The 21,460-nt window shown below is 40.9% G+C and overlaps 1 protein-coding gene across 3 annotated transcripts in view; it reads right to left on the bottom strand.

The window, feature by feature from the left end:
• The window catches only part of fut8b (fucosyltransferase 8b (alpha (1,6) fucosyltransferase)), a 113,989-nt gene that overhangs the window by 2,549 nt on the left and 89,980 nt on the right, over positions 1-21,460 (bottom strand). For all 3 annotated transcript variants that reach the window (XM_051960736.1, XM_051960737.1, XM_051960738.1), the window contains 4 exons: positions 18,820-19,057; positions 11,457-11,703; positions 3,736-3,912; positions 1,296-1,446 (listed from right to left, as the gene is read on the bottom strand). In XM_051960736.1, coding sequence (XP_051816696.1) covers positions 1,296-1,446; positions 3,736-3,912; positions 11,457-11,703; positions 18,820-19,057 — 813 coding nt within the window. The remainder of the gene's footprint in view (positions 1-1,295; positions 1,447-3,735; positions 3,913-11,456; positions 11,704-18,819; positions 19,058-21,460) is intronic.

Genomic DNA, 21,460 nt, shown 5'->3' on the forward strand with positions numbered 1-21,460 from the left:
ACTGAGCAGGGGACCTTAGACTGATCTTCAGTGCCAAGTTTGATTATCCTGACTTCAGCCGTTGCAGAGATATCGGACCATACGTATGTACGTATGTACGTACGTACATACGTACATACGTACATACGTACATACATACATACATACATACATACATACATACATAACCAGCCAGATACCGCACCGAATGCAATAACCCCGCCGACGTACCCGTCGGGCGTGGTTAATGATTAAATTGTGGGGGTGTTTCTGAGTCCCATCAATTCAAGCTGGTGGCTACATATTTAGGTCACGCCACTCTGTATCTGTATATAATGCATCCATGCAAAATACACCCCGATGCTCAGAGCAAGGTCATTTTGTTTGTGGGTACATCTATATTGCAGCATAAATGCTACATTTCTGACAGTGCCATATGGGGGAATGAACAGCCTTGGTGGAGTACTGCGCTCTATGACTACTTTTCTAGTTGTGATATGATTTACCTTTCTATAGCCTTGTTTAAACTGTACAGTCAAAGATTTCTGTTTTTATCTCATTGAGTTTTTGGAGTCTTTGGACGGCTGCACAGTGACTCTGTGATTAGCACCAGCATCTTGTAGCTAGAAGCCAGAAGCCAGGTACACATCCTGGCCTTTGCAGGCTCTTTTTGTATGGAGTTTGCATGTTCTCCCTGTGCATGCATGGGTTTCCTCCTGGTACTCCAGCTTCCTCACAGTCTAAAAACATGCTGAGGTCAAATTGATTCTAAATTGTCCACAGGTGTGAATATGAGTGTGATTGTTTGTCTCTATATGTAGCCCCGCGACAGACTGGTGACTTGTCCAGGGTGTCAGCTGGGACAGGCTCATTAGCTTCATCCCCCCTGCGACTCTAATGAGTATTAATTGGTGTATAGATAATTAATGGATGGATGGTCTTTGGACATGGTTCCATAATTATCAAATGACCTAACTGTGGATGATGTCACTGACAGCTCTGGAAAAGTGGACAATTTACTTCTAACTTTTTTTATTAGTTGCAAATAATGGAAATATTTTGAAAATGTATGCACAGCAGATAGCAACAGACTAAAAGATTGTATTATTATTATTACAATTATTATTTTTTTACTACATATCAACCATATTTACTTTTTTGACTTTCTGACTTCCTTATCTACAACAAAGCAAGCATTAAAAGTTCGCTCAGGTCTCATCAAATCATCAAACCCATTTAAACCTCAGTTTCAGGAAGAAACATAACGTAATACAATTTCATGCTCTTTCTAAATGTGAGCTGGGCGATAAAGTCACCTGTGAGGAGAAGGTGCAGACGAGAAAATCAGTCTGGGACAAAAAGTGGATGTCCAGGATGACTCCTCTTAGTGAGTTCTCAGTGTAGCGATTGTGAAGGCCCGCCGACCATGAGATGGAGTTATCACTAATGAATTCGTAGTCTGGATACCTGAAGGACACATGAACATAGTCATATACTGAAGAAGCAAAATGAATACACACTACTGGTCAAAAGTTTTAGAACACCCCATTTTTTCCAGTTTTTCATTTAAATTCAAGTAGTTAAAGTCCAACGAATAGCTTGAAATGGTACAAAGGTAAGTAGTGAACTGCTGGAGGTTAAAAACTTAAGGCTACCCAATACTGAAAAATGATGTACTTTTCAGAATTATACAAAAAAAGCTTTTTTCTGGTAACCAAAAAAATGGTTAACAAATTCAAGCTGTTCTGCAGCAATGGAGGTTGATCAATCCTTGAAAGTTGGTGCTACCAAATGCTACAGGTTTCTGAACTTTTCTTGATTACTTACAACCCCCTCTGTCTGCATGAAAGTAGTGTTGGAACCAGGGGCGAGAATCCCATTTCATTTTTGAGGGGGACAATAAACAGTAAAATTTCAGAGAGCAATTCCTGGGGGGGGGGGCATGAAAAAAATTGCTCTCTCCCTCTCTCTCTCCTGCTCCTTCGGAACTTGCTTTGCAGGGTTGAGCCCTCAGCATGTTATTAAAAGTAATAATAGCAGTAATAATAGCCTTGCGCCTATTTATTTGACTGAGCTTTTCTCTGTTCGTAACCCTAGCAGGGCGTTAAGGTCAACTAATCAGCTGCTTCTGGAAGTCCCTCGGACCAGGTATAAACGCTGGGGCGATCGAGCCTTTTCAGTTGCTGGGCCCAGACTCTGGAACAAACTGCCTCCTGACTTGCGCACCATCACTGACTTTGGCCTTTTCAAAGCCCAGCTCAAAATGCATTTTTTCAGACTGGCTTTTAATACACAGTAATGTAGTGACATTTTATTCTATTTCATTTTGTTATATTTTATTGTATTTTATTTTATCTTGCTTTATCTGATTTTATTTCCCTGGCATGTGTTCTGTTGTTGTTTTGTTTTAATCTGCTTTTATTTCCCATTTTATTATTTGTTTTTAACTGGAAAGCACTTTGGTCACTCTGAGTGTTGTAAAGTGCTCTATAAATAAATTCTGATTGACTGATTATAGCATTGTTCTGTCTTAGTTCATATTCTACCTGCATACAGGTATTTCTATGTTCAACCAGCAAAATCAACAATGTTATTAGGTGGAAGGTGGAAATGATACACTTTTATGACCACATCTAACAGAATTTCTTTGCACCCTGCTCTAATTTCCACTTCAGTCCATCAAAGTAGCTTTACAAGAAAGTGAAGCTCAAAATAAGTCCCAAAACTATAGAGGAAAAACCATCAAGAATAACCCAATAACTACTGGACTAACTACTAGCCTTCAAAAAATAATAAAAGTCTTCAAAATCTGGATCTCTCTATAGAAACAAATCTAATGTCAGTAAAATATAAATTGGGCTTATATCTGACATTACTATCCTGACAGACGTTTTTGAAAATCCTGCCGTCTATATTTCCTCCCCTCTTTTCCATCATCTATTTACCTCTCTGTCCTTCCCTGTCTCTCTGTGTCACCTCTGTCACTGCTGCTATTCTACATACTTGTTTGAGGCTGTAAACGATCATAAGCTAGGCTATTTTCTTACCAGCGTGCTGATTTCTCATCCTTTGAAAGATCATCACGCGCTGTTGACACATGAAGAGTGAGACGTACCCTAAACCTAAACGGCTACCACAGCATTCTGCAGCACCATGTAGTACTGGTATGTTCCTAGTTGGTCAGGGCTTCATCCTACAGCAAGAATATGACCCAAAACATAAGTCCAAGCTATGCTAGAACTACCTTAGGAAAAAAAAAAAACATGATGGTAAGCTTGAAAACATGGAGTGGCAGCAGTCTGCAGACTAAAACCCCATGGAGCTGGTTTGGGATGAATTGGACAGAAGAGTGAAAGCAAAGCAACCTGCAAGTGCCACACATTTATGGAAACTTCTGGAACAGAGCTGGGAAGAGCCTTCTGAAGAATATTTGATTTTCATTGTGGAAAGAATGCCATGAGTGTGTTCAGCTGTTATATCTGCTAAAGGTGGCTACTTTGAAGAGTCAAAAGTTTAGAATACACTTTGGTTTCTAAACTGATTTATTTTTAACTTCATTTGTTTATTTGTTCTATACTTTCATTTCAGAGTACAACGACACATTAACATGCGCAATTTCCTGGAAAACTTGTGGCGTTCTAAAACGTCTGACCAGTAGTGTGGTTAGAAAACAAAACAAAGTCCACAGACATTTTCTCACACATCAGACAAGACAGGAAACACTCACAGACAACACACACATTCCTAGATACTGACTTAGTCTTAGCTTCTTGCAGCAGGGAGGGGTCATCGGTGGCCAGGTAAACACGTTTCTTGTCCACGTGGCCACGTCTGGCCAGATGTTGGAACTGTTCCTCTACATGCAGCATGTATTCTTCGATGGGGTGGAAGGCAGCTTCTGTTCCCACTTTATCTGTCCTCCTCACATGGACTCTAAAGGCAAACAGAAACAAAGGTAGGGTTACAGACTAGTACTACATCTTAGAACTAGTACAACTAATGACATGTTAATATTGTTACGTTGGGTGTGTTTCTGGCTCCCTGTTGTCTTCAATAAAATTTGTGTTGACCTGGGTGTTACATTGTCCATCTGTGTTTACAAAGAGCAGAGCGAAGACGAGTACGGAAAAAGATACAGATGTAAATAGTTTAAAATTGACAGTATGTAGGCAACCTTTTTTCCCCTAGTGTTGATAACACGTGAGCTGTCTGTCAATTCCAGGATTTTTCACTTTAAAAAAAATGAACAAAGAAATTTCATGTACATTTTCCCCTTTTTTCTGTGATTTATAGCATTATAACAGTGTTAAACAGGAGAAAAGTAATTCTGGAATTCTCTCTAATACTAGCCATGGCTTGGTTGTACTGTTTCCATAAAGGTACAGGACTTTACATTGCAGTGAAAAAATGGCCCACAGTATTGTAAAAAACTAGCAAAAAACAAAAAACAAAACCAGAAATTAACAAATAACAGATAATATTAAATTGTTCAATGATAATGAAAATAAATCCTTTTTGTCCCCACAAGAACGTGATGTAAAATTCAAATTTCAAGACATCCGTACCAGTTCAGCGAGCACAACCGCGAAATGTTTGGACAATTTGTTGCCATTTATGTGCCAAAAAAACTTCCTTCCTAGTGATACTTTGGTACAGTAATAACAAGCATCACTGAGGGAAAGAAGAGGATGGAAAATTGACTACTCACAAGTCAATAACAGCACTTATTTCACTTCTGGAAATAAGGAACTGCGAGCGGTACAGAAACAGAAATAACCAGCCCTACTGTGTATTTTCAGTGTTGTTCCAATCAAGAAGAAAAAGAGACAGAGTGGTGTCACTACTTGTACATAGGCGAACAAGGAAAGCACTCAGAGAGCGCAGTACTCCGCCAAGGCTGTTCAGGCGTTTTATGATTTCTGATGAAATATTTTAAAAAATTTGCTGTCCACAGTGGTCGATTTGTGGTAGGATCACAGTTGTATGATCGTCACCATGCAGCTGATGTAGTGTTCACTTGTAGTCACAGTTGCAGTGACGCCATGCCGCTATCTCGCAATGACACAGAAATCTTCAACAAATCCGTGGATCCAGACTATAAGCTGCACTACTGACAAAATCTAATCAGTTGGTCCTGGTGTCATTTCTGACTTTCCCTGAAAATTTCATCCCAATCCGTTAGTGCGTTTGTGAGTAGTGTTGGTATCAGACACACAGACAGACAAACCAACGGCAATCGTCACATAATTATAACACACTAATAAGTGTTCATCATAAGTGGTAAAGAAATGACTAAATCAGGCTAGAATTAAGATTACACCAAGGGACATTTAACCAATTGGTCTATGTATATTTTAAACCCAGAAGATTTTTTAAAAATATACATTTCCAGAACACCGATGATAAATACATGGAAGAACCCAAAAGCATGGCAAACAGGTGTTTTCCTTGGCAGTAAAAGAAAGATTCAGGTGTTTAGAGAAAGAGAATAAACAGACCTGTTCTTACTAGCTGTCACTGGTCAGACATCAATCAGCAACTATTGTGGATGCCCACCTTTATTTATGCACAAATAAAACTTAAAGAATGAAGGTGAGAACAGGAGTGTAAATGGGTGACATTGGTCTTGAAGTATTTCATTCAGTCTGTGTGTCTTTGATCAGACAGAGGTCTTGACAACAGGCTTTTCCATCCTTTGTAAGGGCTTCTCTCTCCTGCTCCCTTGCCTCTTTAATGTCTGCTGTTTTTTGTTCCTGTGAACACTCTTTTTGTCTTGGCCTTCTCTCTCTGTCAGAGCAGCAGAGGCCGCAGTGAGGTACTGCTTAGGTTTTAGCCATTTCTGCCCTCCTCCAGTTCCACCAGCACTCTCCCACACTATCGCTACAATAATTCATTTCATTTTTCTCTGTTCATACAGTATTGGCAAGGCAAGGCAAGGGAATTCTCATAGTGGGCGTAAAAACCATACATTAAAGACATTAAACACACCCACACTACACATAGCAAGTGCTGATTCTGGCAGATTGTGACAGTAGCATATAGACCTGAATAAATTAGGTGTCTGAGAATGACCTCAGCGCACTGGTTGTTTATCAACTGCCTATGAAGAGAACAACAGCAACCGACTGGGCTTTCACCGTAGCTTCCATTAGCATTTACTATCTGTAGAAAACATAGACAGACTTAAATGTCAATCAGTATACAGCAGCGCACACAGAATGAAACTGCATTACAGTTGGTTCAGCACGGACTTAGCATATAGAAGAATGTGTTGAGATATAAAATACATATTAAAATATGAAGAATATAAAAATATATACAGCAGCATAAATATAGTAAGGTGCAATAGTGAAAAAACAGTAAAGTGACCTGTGGAGTTCCAGTGAATGCAAATAAAGATAAAATTTAATTTGTTCGTAAATATCCAGTAGCAGCATCTTTTCATTTGGAATTCAGCAGTCTGATGACTTGGGGGGGAAAAGCCACTACAGAACCTGGTGGTCCTGCACCGAATGCTGCAGAACCTCTTTCCAGAAGCCAGCAGGGAGAACAGTAGATGGTGGGGGTGTGAGTAGTCACTAATAATGTTCCGGGCTTGGGACATTCAGTGTTTAGGTGCGATGTCCTGAATGGTGGGAAGAGAAGTGTCAATGATTTTCTCCACTGTCCTCACCACTCTCCTCACATTCTTCCTGGCTCTGCAGCCTCCACACCAAACAGAGATGCGGTTGCTCACTATCTGCGGTGCTTCTGTAGAAGGTAGTGACGATGGGCAGGCGCAGGTGGGCTCTCCTCATCCTGCGCAGGAAGTGCAGCCACTGCTGTGGTCTCTTGACCAGCGATGCTGTGTTCACTGACCAGGTGAGATCGTCTGTGATGTGCACCCCTATGAACTTGACGCTGCTGACCACCTCCACAGCCATGTTGTTGATGAGAAGTGGAGTATGACTGGGCTGGTTCTTCCTGAAGTCAACAATGATGTCCTTGGTTTTGTCCATGTTCAGGATCAGGTTGTTAGTTCGCCGAGGAACACGGCGGAGTTATGTGATGATCGGCGTTGGTTTGACTGTCTGTTTGCACCATTACTCTAAAGCAGACTAATAGATTTGGATGAAATTTTCAGGGAAGGTCAGCAATGACAAGGACCAAGGGATTAGATTTTCACAGTGACACGGCTTATAGTCTGGATCCACAATTTTTCTAAAGGTTTCTGTATCATTGATAACGGCATGGCATCACTGTAACTATGACAACAAGCAAACACTACATCAGCTGTCAGCTGATGATTCCATGTTTGCGATCCCACTACAAATAGACGACTGTAGACTTATCTGGACTTATCCGTCAGAAATGATACGACTGAACATCCTTGGTGGAGTCCACTCTCTGAGTGTTTTTCTTGTTGTCTGCATCAGCTCACCAGCTGCTCCACCTCCACTCTATAGGCCAGGTCGTTGTTTCTGATGAGGCCCACCACTGTTGTGTTGTCTGCAAACTTCACAATGTGCTTGGTGGCAGCCCTGGGGGACACGGTTGTGTGTCATTAGGGTGAACAGCAGAGGGCTCAGGACACAGCCCTGAGGGGAGCCTGTTCTGAGGGTGACGACACAGAAGGTGATCTTTCCGACCTGCACTGACTGTGGTCGCTCTGTGAGAAAGTCTAACAGCGAGGTGTACAGGGGGTTGTTGAAGCCCAAGGGTACTAGTTTGTCTACCAGATGCTTTGGAATGATGGTACTGAACGTTGCACTGACGTCCAGGAATAGCATCTGGACATGAGTGTTCTTCTCCTCGAAGTGTGCAAGGCTCAGGTAAAGCGCGGAGGAGACGGCGTCCTCAGTGGAGCAGTTTGGCCGGTAGGTAAACTGGAAGAGGCTGAACGTGGGAGGGAGTCTCAAGGTGATGTGCTTTTTTACCAGCCTCTCAAAGCTCTTCATCACAATGGAAGTGAGTGCGACCGGGCGGTAGTTGTTTAGTGATGTGAATAAAGCACTGCAGAATCACTGCTCATGCATCATGTACTTTGACTTCAAAACATGTTAAAACTGTTATGAAGATTTACTTTTTATATTCATCTTTATCGGTGGATGTCGAATTCAAAAAACAATCAACAGTAACTATCACAACAAGCTGTCAGGGATACAACGAGTCCACAGATGTGCCGCAATGGTCTTAATAGAGATTGCTGAAGCCCCATCCAACACCTCTAAAAGACATTATCTCATTTTGTGTTTTGATTAAAGTGATGGGGAGCGCTGTTATACCCCCCAAAAGAACTATGATAACAAGTGAACACTATGTCACCATCAGAAAAGACACAAGGAACAACTGATTAAAATGTGGGGGTGTTTCCGAGTCCCGAAAAAAAGAAGAAGCTGCATTTCTGACAATGCCATATGGTAGAGTACTGTGCTTTCTGAGTGCTTTTCTAATTATATATTTTCACCCTTGTAATACATGTATTATTGTTGTAATTAAATACATTTTATTATTATTTATGATAATCAGTGTAATTATCACCCCTGATCATATAGGATAACAGGTAAGCATGTGTAGTAAATTCCCCTCTTATTAACCGCATTGTTATGGTGATAGTGCTGCTGCAGAAGAAGTATTTCTACCTTTGCAACCCAAACCACCATTAGGCAATACATTGTAGCAGGATGGATCTGTGCTGATAGCTGCTTTTAGTCGGTGGCCTCCAGCCTTCCTGCAACCTTCGACCAAGGAGCGCAGCAAGCAGAGAGTAGTGGTGGTGGTCGGCTGACACTGGATTATCTGAGGACAAGCTTCTTTTCTATCTCTCCATCAACTCCTGCCTTTGCCACCACTGCCATCCTCCTGCATTATTCTTGCATTAACACTACGGATCTCTCTAAACCCCACTTTTAAATCCACAAAAAAGACAGAGGAAGAATTGAAAATGACAATGGAATAAGTTGGAATGAGGCACAGAAAATAAGGAAGAACAAGAAGTTTAGAAGGGCAAGAAGCTGGCATCGAGATGATGAACATATGGGTGAGAAAGTTATGAAGTAGATGACAGAACTAAACCAGGCTGACTTCATAAACTAGCAGAAAAGAACTGTCCCAATACAGCAAATCCCCTATCTGCTGGACCAAGTGTTGGGCTGAAACAATAGTGTGGGTTAAAATATCAATCCATCCATTTTTTGTAAACTGCTTTATCCTCTGTAGGCTCACAGGGGTCCTGGAGCCCATCCTAGCTGACAGTGAAGCAGGGGACACCTGGACAGGTCGCCAGTCCATCACATGGTCATACAGACTCTGTGATGATCATCTCACATGGGTGAATGCTTTCTAATTACATTGCACGGGACAATAAGAATTACACCTTAATAGCATGTTTGGGGTTGCTGATGTAATGTCATCAGCACCATTAACATCCAGTGTGAAGACAAGTGATATTTGGACAGGTGTATTGTATGGAATGTGCACTTGACAGTGGAGGAGTGAGGTACATCAGATTGTCACTCGACAGACAATACTTGTTTGTACAGTAGGGCAAATTCATTGCTGTCTAAGGTCTTTTCGTGGTATTAATGGGTCATTTCAGAATTGGAGGACATTTTATGTTCCACCAATCAAATTTCTGATATACGTGTACAAAAGACTAAAATATACAGTTGTTGTGTAAATTTACTTGTCCTGAGACCAAATCTAAAAAAAAAAGGAGACAAGAATGATTGAAAATACTTTAATATTATACCAAATAAGTCTGAAGTTCCCTCTGAAATGCTATTTTTCTCTTGCCCTAGCCCCCTGATGACCACAATGAATCTCAAATCAAACAGTTAAAATGAAATTCAAATCTCTTTTCTGGAATCAACATAATATTTTAAATAATAATTATCATATCATATAATTATCATAATTATCATATAGTGGTTAGCACTTTCGCCTTGCAGCAAGAAGATCCCTGGTTCGAGTCCCGGCCTGAGCCTGGGATCTTTCTGCATGGAGTTTGCATGTTCTCCCTGTGCATGCATGGGTTTTCTCCGGGCACTCCGGCTTCCTCCCACAGTCCAAAAATATGCTGAGGTTAATTGATCACTCTAAATTGTCTGTAGGTGTGAATGTGAGTGTTTGTCTGTATATGTAGCCCTGTGACAGACTGGAGACCTGTCCAGGGTGTCCCCTGCCTTCGCCCGAGTCAGCTGGGATAGGTTCCAGCACCCCCCGCGACCCTAGTGAGGATAAAGCGGTGTATAGAGAATGGATGGATGGATTATCATGCATGAAATGTGTGTCCCACAACAACCCTGTTAGAAAAACTTTTCAGCTGGTAAAAGAAGAAAAAAATAGTTGAATGACATGAAACAACATCATCAAACAGTTTTCCAACAGAATGGGTAGAGCAAAGCGATGTCCTTTCTTCTATTTTTCACATTTTCATAATATTGTCTGTCATGATTGACTGTCTCCCTTTACCTCATGCAACCGCGTTGTACATATTATCATAATAAGACTAACTCTTTTTACTTTTTTCTTTTCGTTTTTCCCATCAGTAAGTTTGTCCTCTTGGTCAGCAGTAACAGTTAACTAAATATCTAGCTTCGACTCCTGAGAAAAAGCTAACATTAGCATGGATTAGCAACCCTGTTACTGTGATTAGAACATGGAATAAAAATGGCATCATTGATGTGTAAACTGAGCCACTCAAGCCTTTGATAGTTTAATCTCCATCACTGATGAAAATGTCGCAGAAAATTGCAGAAGAGAAGGTTTATTTTTTTTAAATTTTGAAACTCAAATGTTTTCCAATTCTGGAATGACCCTCATACACCACAAGGAAATATATATCACATAGCCAGTCTCATACCATACTTTATTTATAGAAGACAGCTGAAGATGAAAGAAAAGCAGCAATGCCATTCATTTTTAATACCATGTAAAAGTGTACTAAGCTTCTCTTTTCTTGTCTGGTTTGGGTTTACTGATTTTGAAATTCTACAGTGATGCCAATATGTGCTGTATAAAAACATGAAAATCATTTTTTTTATCTAATCTTTGGTATTGGGTTACTAAAAGGGGCTTTACAACAAAAGCAAGGCAGAATTAGACATACCATGTCATTGCTATTACAAAAAAGATCTGATGAAATGTATTTAAACAAGGTGATTTGCATGAATGTGAGTGTAAGCAAAACAGTAATGAAAGGACAAAAGCATAATTAAATGTAGATGATAACCCAAACAAAACAGTACTATTAAAGCAAGTAACTTCTAATGCTATAGTATTAACCTCATATTAACCTCAGCCATAGTGTTTGTATTCTACCACTGCCCTTATGGCTATGTCTTTGTTTTCTTCTTTGTATTCTCTGTTTGCACTGAAGAGGAATTTTACAGGAACAAAGTCCTTGTTGCTGAAGCGTTTATATACACAGACACTTGTGAATGTAAAGTCAAACAAACGAACGCACGCACACAGACAATGAAGCTGAGCAAGCTTACCCAATGATGGGGTGTTTGAAGCCCAGCTTGGCAGTGCTCTGCTGGATCTCCTTCTCTAGCCATGCCTGAGGGCGCACCAGGTACTTGACAAACTGGGACACCCACCAGACGGATGGGTCACCGTGCAGTCGCTGCAGGCGCGGTGCCAAGTCCTCAGGGATAGCCAGGGGCAGGTAGGGGGGCCGAGGGTGGAGGCTGTCCACTATGGGCAACTCCACAACTTGGACGTCCTTATCATGGGCCTCGCCTATATGGGCCAAAGAAGAACAGGCAGAAAATGAGCCAATGAAGACTCAGGTTTGTTGATGTAACAGATGAATATGTAGATCATCATGAATGGATAAGTGATTTCCGTCTATTCAACAATTGTTACATCTATATAATCTATGGAACTAGTGAAAGAAGTTCATCACAATTCCCCCAAGTCAAAAATAGTAACTTCCAGTTGTTTGGTTTTTTATTTACCCACAACCCCAAACCCCAAGATATTCTGTTTATTTTAAAAACATTAAGCCATCAAATGTTCAATTTGAAAAATTGGAACTAATAATGTTTGGTATTTTTGGTTCATAAGTGGCTACAGTGATTCATAGACGATTGTATGGTATATTTTTCTTTTTGTACTGTATTTTTAGCACTGGTCTGGCACTGCCCCCCCTTGGGTTGAGTCCTGCTTAGATGGAGCCCTGGGCAGAGGGATGAGTGGCGCTGATTATGGAGGTCACCTCTTTTGGCCACAGAAAGCCTCTGTGCACTGTGTCAGGACTCCCTACACTGCAAGGCCAACTGCTTGCACATAATGACACATACATCTGCATGTGTGAACAAAAATATAAGTATGCAAACGTTCATTCACCCACCCACCAAAACATCTATAGAAACACACCCACAGGTGGTCTGATAATGATAAAATCCCAACAAAATAACAATAAAAAGAATGTGCATTTAAACACACAAACAGACCCAGCTAATCTCATCTCACTAGAAGGGTTATGCATGATTAAAACAGCCTTCTGTCTTTGAGTCTTAAACCCTGAGGAGAGTTTTTTGTATTTTTTAAGTATGTGTGTAAATCCCTGACTCACATAAAAACAAGTTTTAGATCTACATTCTATCAGACTAAAGTGGTCACACAGCAGCAAATGCAGCCTCCACAACACTACCAAAAAATGGCATAATGAGTCATTAAAAATGGCCTTTCATGGAAAGGGTACATCAAAACATGCTAAAAACAAGGACAGAAACAGAGGCTTGAATTTGTGTGTGTATGCTGGAGCATGAACAGAATATAAATTGGTAGGGATATTAAATATTGAACAAAAAATATTCCCAGGCCTGTCTTTGCTTATATAACAGCATTGGTATGATTCACATAAAGGGGAATGGACATATTTTAAGGCCTGATATGCAGATATGCAGTATGTCTTCCTCCTACAGCTACCTAATCAGATCAAAAAGCTCTTGTAAATTTGATTTTAAGTCCACAGCCTTTGCCTGTATGTCCTATATGCATCACCACCTAAGCATATGTGTCTGCACTAACAAAGAATTCCTATACAGTATGTTAAGAAAATGAAGCACACCGAACTTAATAAATATTTCATAAAATTAACACGGCAATGAAACTAGAGAACCAAGAATGACACCATCCAGACACAAAATACTGAGTCTCTCCATTCATAATGCATTTGAGACTGAGTTTATGAACTTGGAAATCTCTTGTTCCAGTCTTTACAGAGCAGGGAACATTATACTTCTCATGCTGCTCTCAGACTCGAAGATAAGGCAGTAATATCTCCATGAAGAATCTCGAAGAAATACACTTTCTGGCAAATTAGTCATTTGATCAAAGAACCACTATTTTACAAGGAGACTGGTTTCCTCTTCTGAATTTAGTCTTTCATCCCAAGCATGCAATAGTACCAATGTCTCTCATGCTGTCCATTAAACATAAAGGTTCCAGAGCAGCAACACATGCTAACTGATACTAAATAGGTAGGTGGGCTAGGTATTGAAACTTAGAATGTTTAGGGTACTGACAAAAACAGAATGCAGAGAACAGAGAAACAACAATAGTCAGCATTTTAGAGAAGTATGATCCCAGGAATCAGACAGCATTAGCATAGCCTCGGCATGGATATCTCTGTCTTCGGCTTTTGTCTTGCGTTTACTGATACGGGCGGAGTAAAGCATGTAATTCGGATCTCAAAATTAATATTCGGATACCTACACAACAACTGCATAGTCGGATATTCGGGTCCAGCCCTAGATGAAAGATCATCATTTCTACACAGTAGAGGCGATCCAATGCACATGGCATAGGGTGCTTAAATACTGACAGAATAAAACTTCTAGGGAAACTTCAAAGTGTGGCTTAAACACTGAAAGCAGTGTAAGGAGTCTATATGAAGGGGATTGCGGCCACGTTTAAACGAAGTAAGAGTTTTTGCTTGTACTTTTTTCGTCACACGTTGTGGATTGAGTGAAGCTTTTATCAATATTCTCACCATATGCTGATAATTGAATAAATTATGTTTTGCTTTTGTTTTCTCCAGCATCTTTCTTGGTCTTATCAATTATTTAATTCTCATTTCTTTTCGAAATGGTTTTATCTCAGCTGTGGAGTAAATCATCGACGGCTACCCTGCGTATAATTGTTAATTCAGTGTGGATTTTTAGTAATGTTTTGCTTTTCCCATTTCTCATTTGCAGGAAGAAAATCAGCAGGACCCATAATGACTTCCTCACTATCTTGGATGTTCACCCCAAGTAATATGTTTGCCTGACAGAAATAACCTGTCACAGTCACATATACAATTCATCCTTTAACAATCTATAAATGTCGCACATCCTAAGTTAAACACTTGGCAGAAAGAGGGCTAAATATGTTAAGATATATGAAGAAATTTGAAATTAGTTGGACTGCTACATAAAATACCAGGAAAGTCAATCTCCCACGAACAACAACAATAAAAATTATTTATTATCAGACACCCAAAGTTTTACTGTCTCCAAAATGATACAGCAGAGACAGGATTTTAAGAATTGGGAAGTAAAAAGAGAAAATTAGAGCATAATAATAAGCGTGCCATCATCAAGTATCTACTGTTACTTGGTAAACAGAACAGGTAGTTTCTACTGATGCCAGTGGAAGCTTTCAAGGCACTGGTAGTCACTACATTAAGACACTGCATTTGTAATGGTATGGGAAAACATTCCACTTGCTTCGTGAGATATTTAATGTGTATCTATTTTAATCTATTTATCGATCCAAGCATTTAGCATTCCTCTGTGGCTTACTGGCCCAAGAATTTACTTATTTGCACTGCCAACAAAATAGATATGACCACATGTGTCGCCAAGTACCTAACAGGCTTACATTAGATATGCCCAGCCAGTTAGCTAGCTTAATCATGGTAAACTACTGTCTCTGCAAATGTAAGATTATATAAAAATGACATTTCAGAACAAAAAAGCACACAGAGAGCGCAGTACTCTGCCAAGGCTGCTCAGTTGTGTCATTTCTGACGGATGGAAATCTTAAAAAAAATTGTGGCAGAATGTGGCCATTTAGTGCAGATGTAACCACAAACAAAATCATCTTGCACTGCACACAGGCATGTGTTATGCATGTGTATGCTATGTACAGATACCAAATCGCATGACCTAAATATGCAGCAGGCGGCACAAATTAATGGAACACCCCCACAATTTAATCAACTGTTCCTTGTATCATTTCCAATGTAAAAGTCCCAATAAGTCTGCAGTGGTCGGTTTATAGTAGGATCACAATCATGAGATCGTCAGCAGGCAGCTGACGTAGTGTTCACTCGTAGTCACAGTTACAGTGATGACTTGCCACTGTCTCACATTGATACAGAAATCTGTAACAAATCCGTGATCCAGACTATAAGCTGCATCACTGCCAAAATCTAATAAATTGGTCCTTAAGTCATTTCTGACCTTCCTTGAAAGTTTCATCCAAATCTGTTTGTCCATTTTTGAGTAATGTTGCGAACAGACAGACACCAGACAGACAGACAGACAAACATACGTTGATCGTTGTTCCTTGGCGGAGTAACTATAAAGGCCTAAAGTGGGGAACGGCATTTGCAGCTAGTTGCCTGTTGGGTCTGAGCAGCCATGGATCCATAGGAGGCTGTTTGTGAGACGGACATGAGAGAAATACATGAAATTATGGAAAAGGACACATGAAAGGCAGGAGAATAAGACAGGAAAGGCAGTGGGAGAGCAGGAGATAAGAATGGAGTGCCCAAGAGAGTGCAAGTCGAATGAAGGAATAGGAGAAAAATGAGAGCTAAAAGGATGCAGTGATGACAAAGAAAGGAAGCAATGAAAGAAAAAGTGACAAGAGGAAGGCAGGCACCATCTCAGAGTAAATCCCCCAAAATCATAACTGATCTCTGTTTACAAATGCTTTGGTTTTCTCAGCTTAATAAAAGGAAACAAGCCCTCACAATTTCAGTCTATAAAACTGTTCATTTATACATGAACCTGCTACGGGTAGAGTGACCGTCTTGCAACCGGAGGGTTGCGGTTCAATCCCCCGGCCCGTTGTGCTCATGTCAAGGTGTCCCTGAGCAAGACACCTAATCCTTAATTGCTCCTGATGGGGCGTGGTTAGCGCCTTGCATGGCAGCTCCCGCCATCAGTGTGTGAATGTGTGTGTGAATGGGGGAATGTGTGTGCTCCAGGGGCGCTGTACCGCGGCTGACCCTGCGCTCTGACCTCCCCAGATGGGGGGATATGCGAAAATCAGAATTTCCCCTCGTGGGATTAATAAGGTATATAAAATAAATAAAATAAAAAATAAACACCTTTGCATTAATAGGGAGATTTGCTTCCTCCCAGTGAGCTTATCAATCTTTAATCAAAGGTATTCTGGTAACAGCTATAACTAACTTACGCTTGGCGTTCACTGTGGACACATGGTTTAAAATAACAAGGCTAGGGGTCTACAGCCATGCTAGTACTAAATGCAATGAAAAGAAAAAGCTGATGGGAATAACATTGATTTAGCAGATAATTAGCCCAAAACTCTTTGACAAATTGAAATTTTGACCTGATGACGGTGCTAGATTCAATTTCACCATCTTGAGGGGGACACGAATTTCTGAACCTGATCTCAAGGGCAAGATGTTTAATAGTTGTTGATGCATCTCATTCAAAACCACAAATGTGAATCTCATTGAGGTGATGATAGACTGAGGGGGACATTAGGCAGCATTGTCTGCGAACCATGAGCAACTATGGTACAACCCATTAAGAAAATGCTGACATATTTAATATAACAGATGATAACTTCAAAGGGATTTACATCCCCTGTCAAAAGTTTTGAGACGGGTTCTCATTCAAATGAATGAGAACCTGTCTCAAACCTTTTGACAGGGGATGTAAGAAGATCACTTATAGGCTGTATTGGTATGATGGTGCTGCTAAAGGTATCTGCGAGAGTGCGTAATATGAACTATGAAATTCAGTTTAAAGCTAATTATTTGCTCAAAACAGCATAAGGTTACATAGAAACCTTATCAAAGTACCAGTTTCAGTAGATTTTTACTCACTTGTGTTTAGATACACAATTTTCACAATCAACACTTGATTAACAAGAAAAGTGCTCAGATCGCAGTACTCCGCCAAGGCTGTTTATTCTCCCATATGACATTGTCAGAAATGCAGCATATTTTGTAGAAATGCAGCATTTGTTTATTAGTTTCTGATGATCAGAAATCATCGCAACATAGAATGTGGCCATATAATATAGATGTAACCACAAACAAAATGACCTTGCACTGAGCACAGGAGTGTGTTATGCATGTGTATGTTATGTACGGATACCGAATCACATGAGCTAAATATGTAGTGGGCGGCGGGAATTGATGGAACACAAAACACTCCCACTATTTAATCAGTTGTTCCTTGTATCATTTCGGTCAGATAAGTCCCGATAAGTCTGCAGCGGTCGATTTTTAGTAGGATTGCTCATGTGATCGTTAGCAGGTAGCTGCTGTAGTGTTCACTTGTAGTCATAGTTACGGTGATGCTGTGATGCTATCCCGCAATGATCCAGAAATCTTTAACAAATCCATGGATCCAGACTATAAGCCGCATCACTGCCAAAATCTAATCACTTGGACCTGGTGTCATTACTGGCCTTTCCTGAAAGTTTCATTGAAATCTGTTATTCCATTTTTGAGTAATGTTGAGACAGAGAGACAGACAGGCAAACCAACATAACTCCACCGAGGCTCCGCCAAGACGGATTTTTTGAGGGAAAGTTTACTGCTGCAAGTGACAACCTTTGTGAAAATTGAGGACTCTTTAGTCCATCTATGCTACATCCTGGGGCTGCAACAGAGAATTATGAGCAGTCTTCGTGAGTCTATGCTCCATATACACCAACCAAGCATAACATTATGAATACTGTGTTGGTCCCCTTTATACTGCTAAAACTCCTCTGACCCAGTGGGGCATGGACACAGGACCTCTGGTGATGTCCTGTGGCAGTAAATTCTGTGGGTGCTGTGGGTTGCAGGGTGGGACCTACCTAGATCAGGCTTACCCTGGCACATCCCACAGATACTCAACAAGATTTGGATCTGGGGATTGTGGAACCCGGGTGAACATGTTAGCTCTGTCGTGTTCCCCGGGCCACTCCTGAGCAGTTTCTGCCGGGGTGCATTGTCCCGCTGTGGGAGTCAACTGACATCAAGGACTGTTGTTGCCATGGGGGTTGGGAGTTTGCTTGACCTGCAGTGTTCAGGTGGGTGGTGCATGCCAAACATCCACATAAATGTCAGGACTCAAGGTTTCCCAGCAGAACGTTGCATTATAACAAGATGATCGATGTTATTCACTTCACCTGCCAGTGGTCAGAATGTTGTGGCTGATCAGTGTATGTGCTATAAATTGCTAAAAATAATTTCTGCTCAGGCTGTGATGAAACATGATAAATGCAGGAAATCTGAAATAAAATAATCTTCCCGGCACTGTCATCCTCAATCAGACAGTAGAGCGATAAACTTACTTTAGGCCACAGGAATGTTTTAATTTTTTTTTGAGGTTTGCTTTTGGCAAATAGACTCATGAACAGTTACCTCATGCAGCTAAACTGGCTGCCAAACAGGAATTGCATAGTCCTGCTTAGTCAGGGAATTCGCATTTGATTTCGCTGTGGCAGCACAAATAGAAGGTCTGGCAGACCCTGCTTTTAGCTGGGATAGCCCAAAAATCATGAGGGCTATTTTATTATTAGGGAACCAACCACAATCATCGCTGGCAGAACTGAGGCTGCAACTGTGTAGTTTACAGTGGTGCTGTTAGTGTGTGTTTATGTACCCACCTGACCAATGTCCAGTGCTGGCCCCAGAGCGATCAGTGCAGGTGTTACTGACGGGCAGAAAGACAGTCTCCCAGCCACCGGGGGCATAGCGCCAGTTGTGAGACTCCAGGATGAGCGTGCGCTGGGTGCCATAAGCGATCATGAAGCAGTAGACGACATGGTGGAGTTGGCAGCCATAACCACAGCCCTTATTGATGTTACACACCAGCTTTCTCGCCTTACTGCAGTCTGGGGGGTTCTAAGAGAAGAAAAGAACGTCTCAACATTTTTTATTGCCTGATCTCCTCCCTGTATTTCTCCGGCTCTCTGACTTGTAATAACCCATCGCTGATATTACTTATTTAGTTTCCTTTTCCTAGCTTCATACTCCTCTACCTCTGCTATCTTGTTTCCAATTTTGTCTTTCTCTGTATACAATTTCTTTTAGTACATATTTTCCTGTGATGCTCCTGCAAATTTCTTTCACCATCTTTTTATCATTAAAGGATAAAAATGTAGTATTTTTATGTTGTGCATTACCAAGTATTGCTTTTGTAGTCAAATACACAGCCTGCTATTGTATTGCTGTTGTAAAAGAGTCGAACTTTTTCAATAGGTGATCTGCACAGTGGATTGGTGGTTAACACTTTTGTCCTATAGCTAGAAGATCCCCACTGTACGTCCCGGCCTTCCAGGGATTCTCATGGAGTGGGCAGGTTCTGCCTGCGCATGTGTGATATTCTGGTTTCTTCCCACAGTCATGCTGAGGTTAACTGGTGATTCAAAATTGTCCATAGGTGTGAATGTGAGTGTTTGTCTCTATATGTTGCCCTGTCCAGGATGTCCCTTGTCTTTACCGTAAGTCCACTGGGATAGACTCCTGTCCTCTGTGACCCTAATGAGGATTAAACAGTGTATAGATAATGGATGGGTGTTTCAATGGGTGACATAATTCTTAAATACAATGAAAATGGGCACGGTAGATCATACTAACATATATACTAACATGTGGCAGAATGCAGCACTTAAATACACATTTGACCCCTATTTTTGTTGGGTTTGGTACTTCCCTCATTTGGTATAGAATAAGGGCAACTACATCTTTATCTTTAAATATCTCCCTCCACTTATCTTTTTAGTTGTTCTTACATTGTCACATTCCTTCCCTTTTCGCTGGCCCTTTTTGCTGCTTGGCCTTTTGCTCATTCTCATTACATTTCCCTTTTTTCTCACGACAATCTGCCTTATCTTGTATCACTCTTTCTTCTCTCATACTCCTCTCTCTAATTTACATTCTCTCTCCAATTCCCCATTTTTCACCACTACCTCACTCTTATTCTTCATCTCAGAAATTAGCTTCAGTATCATTCATGAGTCTAAAAGGAAGAATACCAAAGAGGAGCTGCCAGAGAAAGAAACATGGATTTCTCAGTTTTTTTGTGAGAAAGAAGAAAAAAAAGGGGAAACCAACACAGTGACACATGCTGTGCTGTCGATGAGTTGCCAGGCGGGTTGTGATTTGCTCGGCAGCCGGTCTGAGCGACTCTGCAATGCTCGTGCCAACCAGCTTCCTAAACAGCAATTACTGGCTGATGGGAGTGTTTTCCTCATTAGGCTGCTGCAGCTGTGGATGGTTTACAGTAATCAGGGCGCCCGGCACCCACCGGCTAATGCTGCCTATCACAAACTAGCAGGAGAGAAAAGGGAAAGGAGGAAGGAGGAGGAAAGGAGATGGAAACAAGGAGGAAAAGTACCGAGAAGATTAAAAAAAAAGTAGCAGAGATGAAAAATGATGAGAAAGAGGAGGGCAGAAGAAATAAAAAGAGAGGAGAGGAGAAGGGATGAGAAGAGTAGAGAGGAAAGCAGAGGAAATGAGAGGGGAGGAAAGGTAAGGAGAAAAGGAGAGGAAAGAAGAGGAGAGGACAGAAGAGAGAAGAGAAAAGGCAAGGCGAGGAGATGAAAGAGGAGGTAGGAGAGAAGGGGTCTGAGGAAAGGGGAGGAAGGGAGAGGAAAGGAGATGGTAGGACAGGAAAAGAGGGGGTGAGAGGAAAGGAAAGGAGAGGAAAGGGGAAGGGAGAGGAGGAGAGGAAAAGGAAGAGGGGAGAAGAGGAGAGGATCCTTGAGGAGCAGAAAACTGATTACCACCACTGCTGTTCAATAACATGAACAGAGTACAGCAGCCATCGAGTTGAAAAGACAACCACACAGGTTTTTCTTGCAGGCTGCAACTTTACCGCTATATATGTATGCATGCATGGGTGTGTGTGCATATATATATATGTATATATATATATATATATATATATATATATATATACAGTGCCTTGTGAAAGTATTCGGCCCCCTTGAACTTTTCAACCTTTCGCCACATTTCAGGCTTCAAACATAAAGATATAAAATTTTAATTTTTGTCAAGAATCAACAACAACTGGGACACAATCGTGAAGTGGAATGAAATTTATTGGATATTTTAAACTTTTTTAACAAATAAAACCTGAAAAGTGGGGCGTGCAATATTATTCGGCCCCCTTGCATTAATACTTTGTAGCGCCACCTTTTGCTGCAATTACAGCTGCAAGTCGCTTGGGGTATGTCTCTATCAGTTTTGCACATCGAGAGACTGAAATTCTTGCCCATTCTTCCTTGCAAAACAGCTTGAGCT

Source organism: Acanthochromis polyacanthus, chromosome 16 (genome assembly GCF_021347895.1).
Source record: "Acanthochromis polyacanthus isolate Apoly-LR-REF ecotype Palm Island chromosome 16, KAUST_Apoly_ChrSc, whole genome shotgun sequence".
NCBI lineage: Eukaryota > Metazoa > Chordata > Actinopteri > Pomacentridae > Acanthochromis > Acanthochromis polyacanthus.